At 36.0% G+C, this 20,460-nt stretch overlaps 1 protein-coding gene across 3 annotated transcripts in view; it reads right to left on the minus strand.

The window, feature by feature from the left end:
• SPOCK3 (SPARC (osteonectin), cwcv and kazal like domains proteoglycan 3) overlaps window positions 1-20,460 on the minus strand; it is a 160,479-nt gene that overhangs the window by 92,715 nt on the left and 47,304 nt on the right. For 2 of the 3 annotated variants that reach the window (XM_041480137.1, XM_041480138.1), the window contains exons 3-4: window positions 8,539-8,547; window positions 8,402-8,447 (exon numbers count right to left, since the gene is read on the minus strand). In XM_041480137.1, coding sequence (XP_041336071.1) covers window positions 8,402-8,447; window positions 8,539-8,547 — 55 coding nt within the window. The remainder of the gene's footprint in view (window positions 1-8,401; window positions 8,448-8,538; window positions 8,548-20,460) is intronic. The other variant, XM_041480140.1, reaches the window with a different exon arrangement.

Raw genomic sequence — 20,460 nt, forward strand, 5'->3', positions numbered from 1 at the left:
TAAGTCTTTACTTCTTCAATTTTTATCCAATCAACATTTACTAAAATATCACCATATTTATGAAAATTAGAGGCTTCTGCCCCCCCACAATTGAAGTGAAAACATCAGTTGTACAGCACAGTTACACTGCTATTGAAAACAGGTAAAGGTTTGCATTATAGAGAGTGAAGTCTAGACATAAGAAATATGTTTATGCAAGTCTTGTCAGAAATCTCCTCTTTAATACTGTATCAGCTGACTTCCTACAATGTCACACACAACCAGCTTCTAAAGATGCAGGTCTGATATGAGCTTTAACAACTCAGTAATGTTCACTTTACACAGTTTCTAATATTCAGAAAAGTGTACTTGCTATAGGTTATTTGTCTGCATGCCTACTTTACATTTGTCCATGTATCTGGTTACAGTAACATGAAATGTCATGTTACCTAAATTTCAACGAGCAGAAAAATATCACTGTTACAAAAAGCAAAATTCCAAAATGTTTTTTAACATCTACTATTTCTCTAAGAACTTACACTGTAAATGATAAGTCACTATGACATTAGGAACTTCTGCTGACTTTTATAGATTAGTATGGATTTGTTTTTCTTACATGTTAAGGAAGCAATTAATATTTAAAAACTTTATTCAATTATTACTAATAGATTTATTTATAATTCAAATTTGAGAAAGCAATTAAAAAAGCTTCCCATCATCCCTTCTGTAAGCTAATTTACAGCTGGCACTCCCAAAAACTGACATTATTCAGAACACCACTTTTATAGGGAATATAATAGGAAATGAAGACTAGCAAGCCATAACATAAGAATATTCTTAATGGCAGCACTTCAGCAGAAACCAGAGCAAATTATCATTATTCCAATATCTTTTGAGAGCATTCTAACATGTTCCTTTCTTTCCACTCCCAAGCAAAATGAAAGGTGAAAAAAGGTTAAGGACAAAGTTTTCAGACTTACAGTCTATTTTTTTCCTCCAGTGTTCTGATTCATTTCTGATGGGCAAAATAAGAAGCAACTACATATTTTGTTTCCATTTACCAAAACTTCAGATATGTTTTGTGCATCCCACTACTTTAAAAGGCAAGTCTTGACTTCTTTGCAAAGTTTTCATATTTGACAATGCGGGGAGAAAAAACATTTAAATTATCTAAAACTTTTGGGTAAAATATTAATAATCAGGTCAAATGCCTAGGTTATAGCGCAAGGCAGACAGAGCCATAGAAGGGAATGACTCATATTGCCTCCTTTGATAAATCACACAATTCCTGAAGGTACCTGAAGACCGTGAGTATCTTTACTTCTCCATTTTGAAAGACGGAGAATTTCTCACCTGCTATAGCAGGATTTCTCACTGACAAGTGTTGTGGGTCCCCAGCACCACAATTTCCAGTAACAGCAGGGAGGAGAGCAAGGCAGATCACGTAAACACTCTGTTGATATTATCAGCTAACACAGCTCAGATAAATGTTTCATTTCAATGAATAGTGGTAATGGTTATCTTTTGCCTAAATTGTACAGTGATCGGCATTCAAAATTTACATGTGCACATACCCTCCTCAGTCACAGGTGGTTTGAATCCACACTGCTGTGGATTCATAACAAGAGAAGCCCATCTTACTATGCAACACATCCACTGAGAATCAACACCTTTTAACTTCAACATACAAATGAATCTCTTTGCTGCTAGAAAGCTGAAATTTATATAAAAAAGAGAGAATAAACAAGAAGTAGCCTACCTCAGTAACCTGATGAGAATGTTCTGAAAAAGAAGAACCTCAAATATTTGTTTCTTTTCCCAGAGACTGTATTTGCCATGTAAAATTCACTACATAGCATGAAAAGCAGAATGGCTAACTACAGCTGGATGTTCACAAGAGGAATCTTCCTGAACACTAGTTCCATCTGGACACATGAATCTACAGCCTCAGTAAGAAGGCTAGAATAGAGGTTTTTCTGTAGGTGGCCAAAGATGTAATTAAAAGTTTAGATTCAAATCCCTGAACATCACTGGTTGTGTAGTCTGGTTTCTAACTCATGAGCAAGTGCTTCAATAATTAAGGTGGCTGTGTGTATGGAGGTAATTTCTACACAAGAAATTCTCCTCTCACAAGTGCTCAGAACTCTCCATACTGATGACTCAAGGACAATTGAGTAAAGTCTCTATCAGGCTTCTGTAAAAATCACCACTGTTCCTAATGTTCTATATTAGTAACCTCTGGGACATCAGCAGTGGGTTTCTAGCCGCCCTGCAATGGTTGTAGTTATGCCACACAAAAGTTCTGATACACAAAGAAACATCTAATACCAATTTATAACCACCTGACACAAAGTACTGCGTATTTCTATTCTGCTCACTGCTGCAAATAATGTTTTCCTAAAACGGACATGAAAATGCCATTACACTGATTCATAACATGGTATTCTAGGTACTCATAATATAAGTTAAAATAAGTGCTAAAAAAGTAAAATTGAATCTGTCAGTCTATGTTCTTCCTCTGGAATGAACCCACTAAAGCTTGATCTATTTTTCAAAATTTCAAATACTTCACTCATTCTTTCTCCACTCCCTTTAAAACAATCATCTTCAGTAAGTCACACTTTTTAAGCCACTTGTGCAGTAACTAAATTATAAGAAAATCTCCCCCTCACTAATATCTATGACCTCTGCTTCAAAAACCTTCCCATTTTTTTATGTTTTGTCTTTTGGGTATTACTTGAAAGTTTACAAGAGAATAGGTTACACATAGCTCAAAAAGAGATGTAAATGAGAAATTCCACACAGAGTCAAATGCCTCCCTTATCATTATCTGTGACAATTCAGAAATGATCCTGTTTGTTTAAATTGCTGAAAAACATAGCTATTTTGGGCCCAGACAAGTGACAACAAAATTAGGACAATTATATTGAGCTTCTTCTATATATAATAAGGAACTCTCAAATATTCTGCAAAGATAACCAAACCCACTAAGACAAGGAGAAATGCAAGTACACACTTCTCTGGCATACTTTTTAAGTTTTCAACAGCTTTATTAAAGCACTTTTGTTTTTTATTTTTATATCAAAATGTTCACTTTCTTGATTTGGCAGAAACAAAAGAACACCTTAAGACTACTTGAACATTCACAATAGTGATATATCACCAGCAAACAGTTAAGCATTTTATTATCCTTTCCTAAACACACTAAATCATAATTCAGAGACATGCTGGCTGTGTTAGAACTGACATCTGGGCTCTTCGGATAGAGCAACAAGGGCAAAGAAACACCTGCAGACCTGTAAGAGCAGAAATGCACCTTCCTGAAAATTCTCCCACCTATTGTCTCACTTGCCAAGGTGATTATTCCTGCAAAACAACACGCTATAACTGCAACATGCAGTGCTGGTGAAGCCACACCTCGAATCCTGAGTTTAGTTTTGGGGCACTCTCTACATTGAGGTGCTGGAGCATGTCCAGAGAAGGGCAACAGAGCTGGGGAAAGGCCTGGATCACTGATCTGATGAGAAACATCGGAAGGAGCTGGGTTGTTTAGCCTGGAGAAAAGGAAGCTCAGGGGAGACCTTATCACCCTTTCCAACTCCCTGAAAGGAGAGTCCATTGAGGTGGGAGTTGGTCTTTTCTCCCAGCTAATGAGTGATAGGACAAAAAGGAAACGGCCTCAAGTTGCACCAGGGAAATTTTAGATTGGATAGCAGGAAAAAGTTTTTTCCCCTCAAAAAGGGTTGCCAAGCATTGGAAGTAGCACTGTCCCTGGATGTGGTTAAAAGACGTGCAAATGTGGCACTCAGCAACATGGTTTAGCAGTGGGCTTGGAAGGGCTGGCTTAAAGGTTAGACTCGATGATCTCACAGGTCTTTTCCAACCTTAATGACTCTATTTTTGTCTCTTGGAGAACTCTAATTTCTTGTATTTCATTATGTATTCTTAAGTTACATAGGGAATTTTAATCAATTTCATTTTACTGTAATCAACTTCAGCTTTTAAATTTTTTTAAACCAACTAAACCAGAATCCAGTAGACTATTCATATGAAGTATCTAATACATCAGAAATATAAACATATCTGCATTTTGAAGAAGACTGGAATGACAAAAATGACCAGGAAATTGAAAAATTGTGGTAAAATTGAATGACAACCTCCACATAAAATAAATTCTGTAAAGAGTAATTCTTAACATTCTTTATATTTGTAATTTTAAAGATTAAGATGTTTTTAAATGCAAGATGTTAAACAGGTCAAAAAGGCAACTTCTAGTGTTTCAGGTTCCATTCTTCTATTCAAGTAAAACTATGTACAGCTCTTTTTTTTTCTTCTTTAGTCTTTGCTTACTGTTTAATTCTTTTAAAGGGATTTATTAAACTATTTCTTTTTCCCTCAACATTAAATTGTAATGTTTTTCCAAATTTCATCTTCTTAATACCTACCTCTGTTAGCTGCTTTACATGCCTTCATATTAAATTTCAGTAGCAAATATAAGCAAAGGCCTTTAAGTGAGCCTGTAAAGAAGAAGCAGTCCCAGCACACACCAATGTATTTTTAGATATGCAATGCTCATGGACTTGGCCATTATCTGGGACATACTAGCACAGTAGAGAGAAGCTGAACTTCTAAAGTGAGAGTTTTGCAGGACTAAATTTTAGCAGGTTTGTAACTGCAAAGAAACAGTTCCATACACCCTTTTCTCAGCACACTGCCAGCTCGAGAAGCTCTGGTGTTGTACCTCTGGACAGACACCATCACTTCTCCACTTTTCTGACACCTGCATCACATTTCCACTTTCCTGACGCCTGCATCCCGGATTTGGCCGTGTTAAAAACAAACAAACAAACAAAACAAAACAAAACAAAAAAAAAAAAAAAAAACCAAACCACTTCTTACTTTATCTTACAATAATCCTTGATATGGTGGCTCTAGACCTAACATCAGGGCATAAAGCAAAGATGACAAAACAGCAGGAAATAAGGGCTTAGACTGCTACTGAAGGCAAGCAAAACCTCTTATTATGGGCTCAGTGTAGCCTCAATAAAAATCCTTTCTACAGACTCTTTTAAAAATAGCTAAAAAATTTAGAATCCATTTGATGACCCCATAGAAATAAATACTGAAACAATTTGCAAGCCGTAACCAGAGAAGCAGATGTGTATTAGCCAGTGAACCTCAGCTAGGAGCCAAGTCTGTGAGTTGTGCAGGACAAGGCACTTTTGTGATGTTACCACAATAGATAAATTTATAAAAGAGAAATAATAAAAGAAAAATAATAAAAGAATCATCTAAACACAGCATCAGATAATTAAGAAAAAGCACCATGAAAGTGTTCCTCAGACATCTAGAAGAGATCTTTCCAGACAAGGGCCAGCTGATAGTATCATAAAGCAGTGGGAATCTGTTAACATAGGATTTAGTGTGTTCATTAGTGAGCAGAATTCCTAAACATACCTAAACACCTGAAACTGGAAACTGTTCACCAGATCAAATACAGCTTAGTCTTACTAGTAAATAAGCATGAAATATTTTAAAAAGCTTTTCAGTTCTGCTCTTTTTGAAATGCATAGTGTGCTCTTAAAAAGACACCATTATTTCTTTATCTGAGACAATATTTTAAAGTACTATGTGATACATTTTAATTGCAAAACCCTGCAGCTTATCTTGAAAGTGATGGATTTATATTTCTAGTTTAAAAACATCAATAGTTCTACTGCAAAATCTAGATCATGAGAGCACATATCAAATGCAGCAAAGTTAATTCTACACGACTGTTTTCAGTCTTCAACTAATGGATCTTCATTAAACTCCCTTATGACTTCCTAGGGCTTGCAAATGAGTGAATCAAATTATTTTCTTGAATATGACTCTAAATTATTTCAGTTCACAGTACAGAAATGTATTTGCAAATTATAGAGATGTGTTTGCATATATTTGGATATCCTTAGTTACCCAAATTATTACAGAACTAGGTAGATGAAATACACAGAGCTAAAAGGCAAACATTAAACTAATATAAGTAAAATAGTTTCAAAATCTGGTTTTGTTGTATAACAGTATCTACAAAATTTCTGCTGTAAACAGACATCTAATATAACCTGATACTACAAAAGCCAAAAATAATTCAGTGGAATGGTCTACAAGAAATTTCATAAATACATCTATGAACCCACCATACCTTCAGGGTATTCAACCTCCACAGCAAATGTCACGCTGCATTTTTTTCAATTACATGAATATACTCCACTTTTCCTCCAAGGTACTTCCATTGAGCAAAGGAAAACATCCTTTCCACTTCACCAAATTACACCAGTGTCTTTGTGTATGCAATTTCATTCAATAGTTACACCCTCCAAGCTCTGCTAACATCTGTAGTCTAAAAATAAAATGTACCATAAGTATTCTGTATATTTTCGTCTGATGTAAAAGTGGTGCATGAAGAAAATGTGTCAGAAAATATTGTATGTGTATGGGGAGGTTAACTTGAGTAAGCATTGATAAAACGTTGATAAAGCTACTAAAAGTAGTCAACTTTAGTCCTAAACACAAAACATTCCACTTGCTTTCTAGAACCACTGAAAGAGCAAAACCTGCCTTTTAGCAGTAACTAAATATGTTAGCAGAACACTCAGATTTATTCCAACAGTAATATGTGCCCCACATAACTGTTTATTAACAAGTTACATTGCAGTATTTACAGAAAAACAAAAACATTTAGGGGTGTATACATATAGGCACACATATAAAATATACAGTCAGAACATTTAAATATGTTTTTTCTATCTTATAAAGATAGAAGCAAACAACAGTTCAATTTGACCAAGTCCTCTTTTTCAAACAAATGCCAGATGTTGCTTTAAGAAATTGTGTTGGTGGACTGCAATGCAAATCACAGTATTTTTCTATCTTTAAAAATAGATTTTGCAGCCCAGGAATAAATACCATTATACATTATACATTTTCATAGTAAGGGTTACCCTCCTAGTGTACTTGAAGCTCTTATTAACACAAATAGAATTACACAGATCTGTCTACATGAGCAATTTCGACATACTTTAACACATTAACATATGAAGGCCTTTCAAAATGTGCCAAAATGAGGAAGAATGAATTAAAACACTATTCATAGAATCATGAAATAGTTAATCTTGGAAGGGATCTTAAATATCATCTAGTTCCAGTGCCCCTGTTCACTGCTGGCAGTGAAGCTTCCACTAGACCTTGTTACTCAGAGCCCCATCCAGCCTGGTCTTGAACACCTTCTGGGATGGGAGGTCCACAGTCTCTCTGGGCAACCTGTTCCAGTGCCTCATCCCATCTTATAGTAAGGAATTTCTTCCTAGTGTCTAATTTAAACCTTTCTCCTGCTTAAAGCTATTACCTCTTTTCCTATCACATGTCCTTGTAAAATGTCCCTTCTCACCAACTTTCACACAGAGCCCTTTAGGGACTGCAAGGCTTATATGAAAGATATTAATTGTTTTTATAAATATGCACAATTACCAGTTCCTTGAACCACAATATTTTTTTTTAATTACAATAAGTAAGTATCCATTGTGGAGGAAGTTCTTGAAACTGAATAAACACTATCTTCACAACATATTTTTATCTTGGTCTCTTGTCTGTGAGCCCCTGCACTGTTTCTTCATTGCATTTATGCCACTGGTACTACCAGACAAGACAAAGTCCCTGAAGCATTCTGTGAAATTCCTCAAAACCATTTCTCAGAGCAATTAAAAAAGTACCAATATCCTCAGCAGTTTTAAAATGGCAGCAATACACTTTGCAACAGCATACATGAGGGGGATTATATTGACAGTAAATATTAAGTTCCAATGCCTGGGGAGGGAATGTGTAATGGGAATGTTTGCTGCATTTGCTCATAGTATTCTCAGCCTAAAATTGCTGTACTGCAGCAATCCCAAAGCTCCAGCTGCATTTTGCCTCAAGATAGATCACTTGAACATGACAGACTCCCAAAATTGTTTTTCTAGATCATCTTTTATCCAATGGATATAAAGAGACATTCAAAATCTTTATATTTTTTTTTCTTGACTGCAAAAGACAAGTATTAGACTGCATGCCTGTTTTTTGTCAGATGTCCTACTGAAAACACATGAGTTCTTAACTTCAATATACAAATAAAACAAAACCTGCCAAACTTCATGTTTTACCAAGGGTAACTAAGCTACCTTGGAGGTTTCGAACACTCCCACCTCTCTCTAATCAATAAATGTTTGAAAAAAATCACAGACATAAAATGATGATTAGGCTGAATTTCATGTCCTCTTTAAATCAATTATTTGAAGACAAAGAAAATCACACAAATTAACAGAATTCTGTTAGTATTCTAGAACAAGAGCACAAATATAATTACTTAAATTTTATCCCACACAAGTACCTAGGAGCAGAATCTTACCTTGATCAAATGGTTTACCCGGACTCCATGTACGAAAATAATCATCCTGGAGGGGGAGAAACAACCTAAATTTAGTAAAATATAAGGAATCCATGAAAAGCTCACAGTATCATAAAAGACAGAAGAAGCATACCAACCTCTACTTCCTAGAAAAGGCAAGCAGCAAAATAAAATAAAAAAGGAGAGAAAAAGATTACAGTTATCATAATGGGACAAATGACTTTTACAGAATAAAACAGTGTATTTCAGAGGCCATTTACATCACTCATAGTAAAAATGCTATTCAAAAATGTTACTTAATAGCATTTAAAATAGAAAATGTCTTACAGTACTCACGCAGGTAATGTTTCTAGCACTGTTTTAAAAATGTTATGGTAGTTTTCCTGTACTTTAACTTCCAAGGTATTGAAAAACTTAACTACATTTTCAATGCATGGTTTTCCCAAAGTAAAGTTTCAAAGTCATCATAAATAAAATACAGCTATTTTAAACAATATGTTAGTTTCAGAAAAATAATTTGCTATGTAGTTTTAACCGCATCACTAAGATATTTAACTTAGTCTAATTAGCTCTCTTTTTTACAAATCATCTTTATAAACATAAAATATCTTCCTCATTACGTCATCAGCTGTATTAGGCTTCAATTCCAAGAAGGAAAAACTTGAATTAAATTTATTGCTTCCAAGATGACCAGAAATTTGGTAAGAAATTACAAATTCATAGCCAAGACAATAGATTGATCTGCACATCTCAGACAACAGGTGTCACAGAAAAATGGCTGGAATTGTTTATTATTATGTCTTAATCCATCTAACTATTCTCTAGAACAAAATATTTAAAAGACTGTACCAAACATTTTAAAGTCTGCATAAATTAAACTTAACAAAACACAGTGGGTGTACTGTCAAATCCAGCAGTTCCATCCCACTTGCTAAAAGATCACTGTAAAAAACCATCAATGTATACAAATTTTAACTACTGAGAAAATGTAAATCTCATACAGTTGTCAAAGCCCCACAGTCAGAATTTTAAAATTATCAAGCATCAAATACATCTTTGCAAGTACAGAACACTTGTTGGGTTTTGACCCCAAAAGAAGAGAAAAAAAAACTGGTTGCAGCCTAAACTGTATTTGATTGATTATATTTTATTACTAAAAATGTTGTTATGAAAATTTGTGCTTTGAAAGACAAAGACAGAAATTAGCAGAATCTGGAAGTGCAAAATAGAACTGTATTTCTGTACCAACACTTAACCATTGCTCTACTCTGGTGCTGCAGAGATTAACAATCTACAAATCAGTATATGTGATTTGCCTTTTTAATTACTATATTTTAAAAAAAATAAAATACACATAAGCATATCATTTTTTTCAAACACACAAGAAGTAAACAGAAATTACAATTATGATGGTATTTTTCAAACATTCCTGCTAATAGCTACCATGATGTTATTCCTACAGGGGTGTTCTGAACAGGTCTGAACCAGTTGTAAGGTAATGCTGTTCCAGGAGTCACACCATAGTGGCAAAACTTAAAATTCTTGAAAAACATAGAAGTGGTAGATTCTCTTTCTATGTCTACTAAATCAACAATGTTCATTCACAATGAGCCCATGCAGAAAATTGGGTTGTTATGAAAATAGTGAAAAATTAGAATATCTAGAACATTCAGCTATTAGAACAAAAGAGAAGTCATCCTGAGTGTAACAAATATCCCCTCTAAGTCAAAGCACCCTGCATTTTGCTTAAGGAAGAATGTACAAGAGGGGCTTGTATAAATTATATGTTCTCAAGTTGGCCTGAAACCACCCAGAAGATAAATCAATTCTTGTTCATCTCTATACTGCAGACAACTTCACAGACCCAAATATAATATCCCTCAGGCATTGCTAGAAGTCTTCCTGACTGACTTCTGTCTACAAAGCAGTTCCCTACCTTTCTTGTTACCCTCCTGTGAAACTTTCCCAAGTCTGTTTTCTTGGCAACTAGAATTGTGCAGAGCATTCAAGACAAAGCAGCATTATGGATCTATACACAACACAACAGTATTTTGTTCTGTATTCTTCTCCCCAGTATGCCTACCCCTCTGTTGTCTTTTTAGGTTGTGTCTACAGTTTTGTTCTTTTTAGTATGATTTGAATCGTTTGCATGGAATTTTCTATTATAAATACAAAATATAAATACCCATAAACTATATGTACCTACACTGATTTTCCCAAAGAATTATTTTTTCCAATCAGCTGCTACTTAAATAAAATCCACTACTGGATATGTTAAACAAAACCCCTATGTGCCTCTACAAACAATTAAAATTGTTAATCAATTGTCAGATTATGTAAAGAAATTGCTTCAATAAATTACAGTTTCACAATTTTACAAATATTCCTGAAGCTGTTTAACCTTCTGCATAAGAGCCTGGCTTCCTCTTACATTCAGACCTTTCCTGATCTCCAGTCAGTAAGTTTGATTATAATAATGTTCAATATCCTCTGCAGAATGTAATCAAGATCATTATATAACTTACAAAGCCTCATTTCCATAATTTCAGTATAAAAACCAAATGAAGGAATACACAGTTTACGGTGAAGGCTGGGTAGCATCACAGCGTCTCTAGGCAAAGCATCCTGTAGCAACCCATAAATGTAAAAGTCAGTGTCTCAGGATCTCAGGACAGAGCCTAAGTCTCCTGAATTTCTTCAGGGGTTTCCTGGCCTTTGCCTGAGCATGTTAAAGGGCAAGCTGTAAAAGTCAGCACAATAAAGTCACAGATTTGTAACAGTAACCTTACCACTTTTGCAACATTTTCCAGCTAACAGTATTCATACATTTTAAACACAAAATTCATCCTTACTGCTCTACTTGAAACTATGTGAAATGCCAGGATTTCTTTCAAGTGTCTCTGTGAAAGACACAAAGCACTTCTAATAGCCATGGAAGATGGATTTCAATGAGTTTAATATCCATGCCTTAAAATTATGCATGTTTAAGCATTATGCTCATTCAGGGTCACAGTGATGAAGTGTCTCTAAGAACTTAAGCTCATGCTACAGTTATATATGCAATTTGAGACTAATAACTTTATTTTTTTTCCTGGAAATCTCTTACTATAAAAAAAGAAACTATGTCGTCTGAAAACCTGACAACCCTATAAAAGAACCAAAACAGCAGGTAATGAGAAAAGATATTAAAAAATAGGAAAAAATATATTCTGCCTTGAACATTTTTATTGCTTCTTGGACTTCAATACTCTTCTATATGTAGTCTCTTATTGTTAAAAATGAGTTATTACGCAAGTTTTTAAAAAATACACATTTAAGTATGGTAAGAAATAAAAAAGCTCAAAGGAAAAAAAATCAAACAACACAAAACCTAGCCCATACATGGCAATGTAGTTGTGCAGTGGAAGTTTTCATCTTTCAACAGCCACAGAAGCTACTACCCTATTGCTTTTCTTTCCTCTGTAGCACGTTTGTTACATTATTTAACCAATCTCGCCTCTGCAACATTTTCTGTAGATGCTGCCATCACTTGAACAGGAATCTCTATTCTAAGAACATTGTGATACACGGTTGATGAGTGACTCAGAGAACAGCAGGTGTCCACAGGCAAGGAAGGAAGTTTCCTCACAAATATTTTCAGACAAAAGTTGACCCAAAAACTTGGATAGAGAAAACTCAGCCCTTGTTTTGTATTCAACATTTTAGCTCTAGAATGGCCTACACAACAAAAGCTTATATATTAAAATAAAAGCTGATTTTTAACAGAGAATCCACTAAAATTGAAGCAGTTTTCTGAACTTATAATTATCTTTATGTTTTATTAAAATCAATTTCACTGCTGCAGCACAGGGATATTGTTATTTATGTGACTTACAAACTACCAATTTTAGAAGAAGTCTGCACAATGTCAGGTTTCATTTACAATAACTTTTCAAGAAACAATACTTCTAACAGTTGCCAAAGCAGGAAAGACATAATTTCCTGAATACTGTTCAACAGCAAACTTAATTCTGCCCATACAAAATTCCATTCAGATTTTATATCACTTACCATAATGCAAAAAGTGCATTTTACTGCACTATTCCTACAGAGGGGTTGGTTTGTTTTTAACAAAGAAGAGTTACATATTTCAATATATAGAGGGACATGGAACTGCACTTGACAATTTTAGAAGCAAAAGTTTTTCTGGCTGCACATGCTCCCTAAAAACTTAAAATCTACAGTATTAGATTCAGATTTTTTTTTCCTCACTGCTGTTAGCTGTTTTCCTATTGAGCATTTCACTCTTTTTAATTTCAAGGAGTTCTTAATGGGCTTTCCATTCCATTTCTTCTATCTGCATCTCAAGTACACACATCTGCTTCTCATCCAACACGAAAGCTCTTTACCTCTTTTAGGCTAGGTCTTTGCTATTTGGTAGCTGAGCTATTTTCACACTCCACTTCAACAAGCCAGCTCAGTTCAGCCAACTGTCCCACACCACAGATCTCCCCTTGCCTCAAGCTCACTTCTGCAGCAAACTTGAGCCCCCCAAATATCTCCCCCTCACAGCTTTGCACCACTCCAATAGCAGAGGATTTGACTCATCTGCCCAAACCTCCCCAGTGACTGTAACAGATATTTGTATCCTAAGTCTCACTCAAACAGCTGGGGGAGAGTCTGATGCCTCTGCACCAACCTCTTTCCAGTGCCAGAAAAAGAAAGCGCAAAACATGTGCAGAAATTTTTTTCTCCTTGTATTTTCTCCAGGACCTTCAGTCTAATGACAGTGAGATTGTCATTATCCTACAAAGCCTTAAATTGCTGGTCACATGCAGACCTGTTACAGGAATAAAAGGATGAGACAACAACAAAGCTGCCATCATATGGGAAATCCACCAGTCCTAAATACTGTAGTTTCCTTAAATAAATGAGGGCCACAAGAGACAGCAAACACAGAGTAACTAAGATACACACATCTAATGAGAGTACTACCCCAAAACATAAATCATAACTGAGGAACTATAAATTGCACCAGCAATATACATTATGCCTATGTATGAGAAAATTCCTCAACCTGATACCTGAGCCAGTCTGCAATTCTCATCCAGGATGCAGACCTGCTGTTCAGCAGCATGTGGATACTCACTTGCCTATCAGATGCTGGTTTCCATCTCTGCTGAAGTGCACAGGCATCTGATCTATCACAAGCCATGTGAGCACTCTGCTGTACAAATGTGGAGTGTCAGTTTAGCCTGTTAAATGCAGGACAGTGCACACATGAGAATAAGGCAGATACTACACTCCCCTGAACTCTATTTACAATCACAGCATCTCACATATCTCAGAACACCTGTGAAGGCAAGAAGCCAGCATGGACCCTGTGCTCCTTAGCACATTTTTTACTAATTGTCCCAGATGCATGCAATAGGTTGTCAGACATTATGTGATGTCTCATAACTTCAGGTCTGTAGTACAACTAGGAACAAAACTAGTTCCAGGAGGGCAGGGACTTTGCATCTCGAAATTTTTTGGCTCAATGCTTTCTTCTCAACAGGATCTCCCTTTTCTCACCAGCTGAAATACCTGCTTTGCTTCCCATAAAGCCAAATTTAAGAACTGCACAGAGCAGGAAGCATTCTTGAGTGAATCAGTTAAAAAAAAAATAAAATTAAAAAACCCCACATTTATTATACTTAAGAAATTAAAGAAAACAAGCCCCAGAAGATATTTACAGACCAGCAAAATGGAGACTTCCGCCAGCTTTGACTGCAGATTAAGTGTCCCATTAGAAACATAATTAGTTTAGCCAAAACCACCAGGAGTTCAGCGCTCAAAGTACTCAGACACAGACAAAGGCAGCGGCCCTTCACATCAATACTTCTGAAAATCAAGGAGTCCAGATAACTATCAGTTTAGTAACTCAAAGAATCAACACCACAAAATCTCCAAAATAATGAGCCATCCCAGAGGTAATATAAGCATTGTTCCTCTGGCAGAGAAAGACATAAGCACCTGCAGGCGAGGCAGGGCCTTGCTGCACAGCCCCTTTGCTGCTAGCGCGGCAGGCAGCCCGCAGGAGCGGGCGCAGCAGTGACAGGTGACAGGACACTGGGACACTGCTCTGCCGCCTGTGCCAGCCTGCAGGGAGCCTCACGTCAGCTTCCTGCCCAGCTCCAGCTCCTGGGCCCTGCCACCCCTGAGGCCGGCATTCATGGGGCTGGCAAAGCACTATTAGAATCAATAGCTGCTTCCAGTGACTCTGGCACTCAGCTCCCCACATCCAGTGTTTATCCCGCTCCCTTCCTTTGCCTCGTGTTTCTAGTACCATTGATGAAACTGGGCTGGGAGCCACCACTTTTCAGCCCTCTCTGTTGCACAGCTCCCATTCAGTAAGATTTCTGTGGATGGTGTCTTTTTGGTACTAGCAGCGTTACTAACAGCAAGTTTGAATAGCACAGTATTTGAAATCACTTGTCAAGAAATACCAAATGCTCACTAAAGCATATATTCAGAAATATAGAGACAACACTGAAAAACGTTTTGAAAAGGAAGGAATTAATATCAAAGCACAAACACTATAAGCTTCTAAATCCCGGTAAAATTTAAAACATTGTTTCTTTAAAAGTGCATCTCATATTTCTCATCATGGATAAAAGAAATAATGGACCATCTTTTCACTATAAATACAAAAAGTTCTATTCATGTTCCTCCTATTATGCTTTCAAGACTCAACTTGTGAAGAAGGCCTTAAAACACATTTGCCATTTGCCAGACAACAGGAGAACAAAAAAGAAAATAGATGACATACGTGAGGTGAAAGACTATCTGTGAGACCTTCATATGCCTGCTCAGGCATTTCATGCACCTGTTACTGTTCCACTTCCTCAGATGCCACTTCACTAAGGCACCAGCCCAAGGCAACAAGGGCAAAAAATACTCCCTGATCCTCTGCATACAGTGCCACTGACAGCCAAGAGCAAAACAGAAAACAGCAACAGACTATACAGGGAGATCAGATCACATATGTGGGGCTGGAGGGAATGTACCTTGTATGCTGAAGGAGAATGGCAGTATGATTGTGAGGCTATGCTTTGTGTCAAAAAAAAAAAAAGGTGAAATATATAAAGGAGATCTCTGGAAACTGGAATAAACAGTTAACATCTTAAAAGATAAAAGCTAAGAAAGGAATACTTAGTGCAGAGACCCACAAATGACCAGCCAGAGAGGCTTGTGCAATGAAGTGTACAAGTGTTTTGTGCACAAGGAGACAATGGGGGTGTGTGAACCTTCTGTATCAAATGCTGCACTATTCCACAAATGACAGGAGCTCATGTAATTTGTCTTTTCAAACTCTTCTCTCTCCCTCCACCAGCCTCTTTTTTTTTTTTTTTTTTTGTATAATGCAGCAATAAAAACTTGTCATATTCAGGACAGAAGCCCTGTAAGATATGAAGGACACACGGAGGGCACAAGGACAGTAACAGTCTAGGTTTTAAAGGTCTGATAAATGTCAAAAAGGATTTGAAAAGGCCTTGGCTCTCACACAGTTTTTGGAAAACATTTTTTCAACCATATCTGACCACAGCAAGAGGGGGAAAAAAGTGATAGTCATGAATTTTCATTCAGAAAAGTGAAAATTTATGTCTTTTCAGCATGTGCTAGCATCACTTACAAATACAGATACTATACTTTTGATGATACTGCTTTTGTTTGATTGGATTGCTTGTTTTCCAACCTGGAGAAAATTAATTACAAAGACAATCATGAGATCTACTATATCATACCAGTTGCACAGACAGAATTTTGGTAGGAGAAAAAAAAAAGTCTCTCACACTAAGGTTCAGGACAATGTTCTAGTCTACCCTTCACTGCCATGGAGACAAAGAACACCCTAGTGTGAAAACATTCCAAAATGGAAGAAATTAAGGAATTCAAAATATTATGAGAGAGGAATTACCTTGCTATTGTCATTACAAAGCAAGTAAGAACCGATGTGCCAACAAAAAATGGGATGGAGGGAAAAGCACACATATACAACATGTCTGGAACTTAACAGAGGGAAGTAGTTAAAATCTCAGCTCAAGAGTGCTACACAGATATTAAGAAAATAATTCCTATCTACAGTTAAAGAATTGATGTAAGATGTCATGAAGTATATTGTCAATAAGAGAAGAAGTATAAACACAAGAGAAAATAAGGATGGTGAGAAAAAGAGAACTATATTCTAAGTAACTCAGTCATACCTTTTGATTGGTAGGATAGAAAGAAATTCCCACACTTCTTGTCAACCATAGAAAATCACAAATTAGCAAATTGAAGAACAAGACAGAAGAAGCACATACAGATTTCAGGTTGATAGGTGATTTAGTACAGTAATGGTATTTTATAGTGATTTGGGAAAATACACATTTCAGCAAGCAACATATTTTTGAATTGGGCTTAATAATTAGATACATTTGGAAAAGACCAGGTGTCTCACCAAAAAGAAATACTTACTCTGCAGATTAAAGGGATTTCACTGACATATCTTAGTCTGTTTGTTTAAACAGAACTAAACCGGGATTCATTTCTTAAAAAAATATTTGCAAGTCAAATGTCCCCTGTGCTTAAGAAGAAATTTAGGCTTTAGTAGCCTAAATTCCTGTAGCTGTGAAGTACATACCTCCTTAAGAATGTGCTTCACAACTGTAACTTATTTTCAAAAACATGCCAGTCTTTACAGGAAAAAATTATAAGATTTGTGCTCATTCAAATTATATTTAAAGTGAAATTTAAGTCTAAAATTTACAATATTGCTATATTATTTATCTATTCTGAACTTTCCCCTAATCAGATACTTCCTTTCCAAGAAAAGCTCTGTTTATATTAGTGGAGATTAATATAACACCACAATATTTCTCAGACAAATCAACAGAGGCTGCTGTCTCAAGAAGTTTTCTAATGTTCCAATTTTTCAAACACTAGTTCTAGCACGTCCATGATCAAGTATTTTTTCCTCATGCCTTCAGAAACACCTGTCTTGTGACATTTTTATTATTGTATCTGCAAACACTAAGTAGCAAAAATGTTGGCAACACTGTACATTCTAATTATTTCCTCCCTTGACAAAAGCAATGCTAAGTTAAGGCAAGTGAGTTGCAACAGTTTCAAGTAAAGTGCATGATGGTGATACCAGGTGGATAAACAAGACAAGAAGTTCAGGCTGAATCCTACTGACAGTGAAGTTTAAGAATCCCAAATAAAAGTAAATTAATTTTAAAGAAATCACAGCCACTAAGCCTGCGTTATGGAGAGTTAAGGTTCTTTTGATATCTTAACCATGTGTGGTGAAAAACATGTAAGAAACCCCCATGAAGTAAATATTACCTAGGATACTCTGTATCTTAATTCATTAGCATGTATTAAAAATACCAAGAAAACCAGGATATGATAGAGAGAAACACAAGTCAAAACACCCTACTTACTGTGCATCTACAGAATCCACAAAATAGCTGAGAAACAGTGGCCTTCCTCTGTCTTTCAAACTGCAGCTGTAGGCTTCCTAACCACAGGGCAGCAGCAGCAAAAAAGGTTTAGACTGGTTCAGCCTCCCCTATTAATACTGCCAGATATAGCAAATAATCTGTATATGTGACACATTTGCTTTGCCCTCCTGATCCTTTGTTTTTCAGATAAGCTGATCTAGCCCTAGTTTTAGTCCAAATGTTTGGGAATAGTTCTAAAGTTTTTCTAAGTGAGCTCCTACAGTGCTCTTCTCTTAGGCCTGTAAATATACCAGGCATCATCTGCTTATTTACACACATCTTAGCTCAGCAAGTGAGGAAAAGAAAATGAGGGTTTCTCTTTCTCCTAAATATATACAGAGATATAAACCTTAACATCATCCTTAATGTCGTTATTGAGCAGAGGTGACAACATGCACAAAACCACACTTTGGTACCATGTGTTTTTTATGGCTGTTTTTAATCACTATATGTTATCTGTCAAATCTGCTACATCAGAATAGTCTTCCTCAGGGAAATCACTGAAGAATGATTCTCTTCCAAAAGAGTTGTCTTCCATTTTGGTTTTAAAGAAAATAAAATCATTATTCATTTTTGGAAAGAGCAAAGACTGGCTTAATTCTCATCATAAACAACAGCAGCTATTCAGAAAAAGAACAATTCAATATGCAGGGCTCCATAAGACAGCATTATTTTTCAGACCCTAAAGCAGTAACTTTTACTGACGAAGCCTAAAGAATACATAAAAGCATTCAAAAGATCAGTAAAGGAATCTACAGGATTTTAAGCACAAATGGAAGGTTAGAAATACCAGCACTACTCTTTTAATTAATTCACACAGGATAATAAAAAAGTATATTACGAAGTCCTGAATTTCTTGTAGGAATTTTTCTTACATGCAATCAAATTTATCTCAAAGTAATTGACCCATTTCTTGTAGATCTTAGTGATGCATTATTCTGAAATATGTTTTCATATGCACTATATTGTGAAATTCCTGCTTTATATGAAAACCTCCAATCAACTTCAGCGTGTGGCGCTGTAAGATGCCCTGCAATGCATCCCTTATAGAAAAGCAAAACAAGGATCAAGAAGCAGCCCATTCCCAAATGGTTTCCATAGCATTGGTATAAGATCCTCTGATAGCAGACATCCTGAACGTGAAACAGGACAGGACAAAGCTCTAGGGTAACAAATGTCAGCAAAGACCAAACACAAGTAAAGAAAGTCTCATTAGCTGTGCTGGGAACTGATGAAGGAAAAACTACCCTATATTTAAGACTAGAAACTGTTGAAAGAAAAAAAAACTCTCTTGGCTGGTATCCCTGCTACAGCAGCATCTTATAATGTGCACTAATGGACTCTATCATTGTCTCCAAATTTCATTAACTAATCACCTACTCTTTACTCTTAGTCTCTATCATTTGAATTTTTTCTTAAAATTTTTTCACTGTTTTTTCTTTAGAAGTTACATTTTTCTTATTTTAGTCCTTAGGGTTTCTCCACGTCTCAAGAACATCAGCAGAAATATTTTCAGACAAAGTAAATGTTTGAATGCTAACTCACTTTCACTGATTTGACTAAAGCAGTAGTTTATACACATTAAAATTAAAAAGCTATGTTTACCACAATGTTTGGATCTTATTTGCAAACTGCCAATACCAAATATCTGTGAACTATTACAATAAAATACCATGGCCAAGACATGTTATTTAACAGTCAAAGAAATTACATCATGCTACTTTCACAACCTTACTATAGCCCTAGCATCACCCTCCTTTCCCATCCACAAGAACATTCTGTTATCTCAGTCCTTCAGGTCTTATGTCAGGTTATTATGGACTTTAATCTCAAACCTAGCAGATTCAGACCTTGCCAGGATGAGTGACAAAGGGTAATCCCACCGGCTGCAGGAAACCCTGGGGATGCTTCAGTACATGACACACCAAGTCCATGCTGAACTCACAGAGGAGCAGTGTATTAGAAAAGACTATGCTGTCAGAAGCATTTTTACTTCTGAGGGACTTAACAACAAAGACTTGACTATTTTACTTGGGCTAAATTCTTAGCAGCTGCAATTACAACTGGCACAACTCTGCACACATACACACACACACCCCGAAAACGAAGATGAGCCCTTTTGGTATCCAATTAGGAAATTGCATTCTGCATTCTTGAGTTTTCCCTGTGCTTCAAAAACAGTGAGAGTCTTCAATTTGCCTTAAAATAGAATTTTATTGCTGAGCACTAAAAATCTGATGTTTCCTGCCCTTTGCAAAATGAGATTAATTTCAATGTTGCCAAATTTTAATCATTTGTACAACATATAGTGCAACTTATTTGGGGATCTTTCCAAATAGAAGGCAATTTGTGAACTTCAGCTTCTTCCTAATTCTTCTTTCACTCTTAGTTTCTGAGTTAAGCCCTGATGCACTGCTCTATACTAAGGATGACAAAACACAGAATCCTCTATTCCTTCTCACAAAAAGCTATTGTCCTTTTCGTTCAGAAATTTTCTGTAGTACTTTAATGAGACTTATTTTTGTTAAAAGCCTAAACTAAGCTAAAATGATA

Source organism: Pyrgilauda ruficollis, unplaced genomic scaffold (assembly GCF_017590135.1).
Source record: "Pyrgilauda ruficollis isolate IOZ18807 unplaced genomic scaffold, ASM1759013v1 scaffold5, whole genome shotgun sequence".
Classification (NCBI taxonomy): domain Eukaryota; kingdom Metazoa; phylum Chordata; class Aves; order Passeriformes; family Passeridae; genus Pyrgilauda; species Pyrgilauda ruficollis.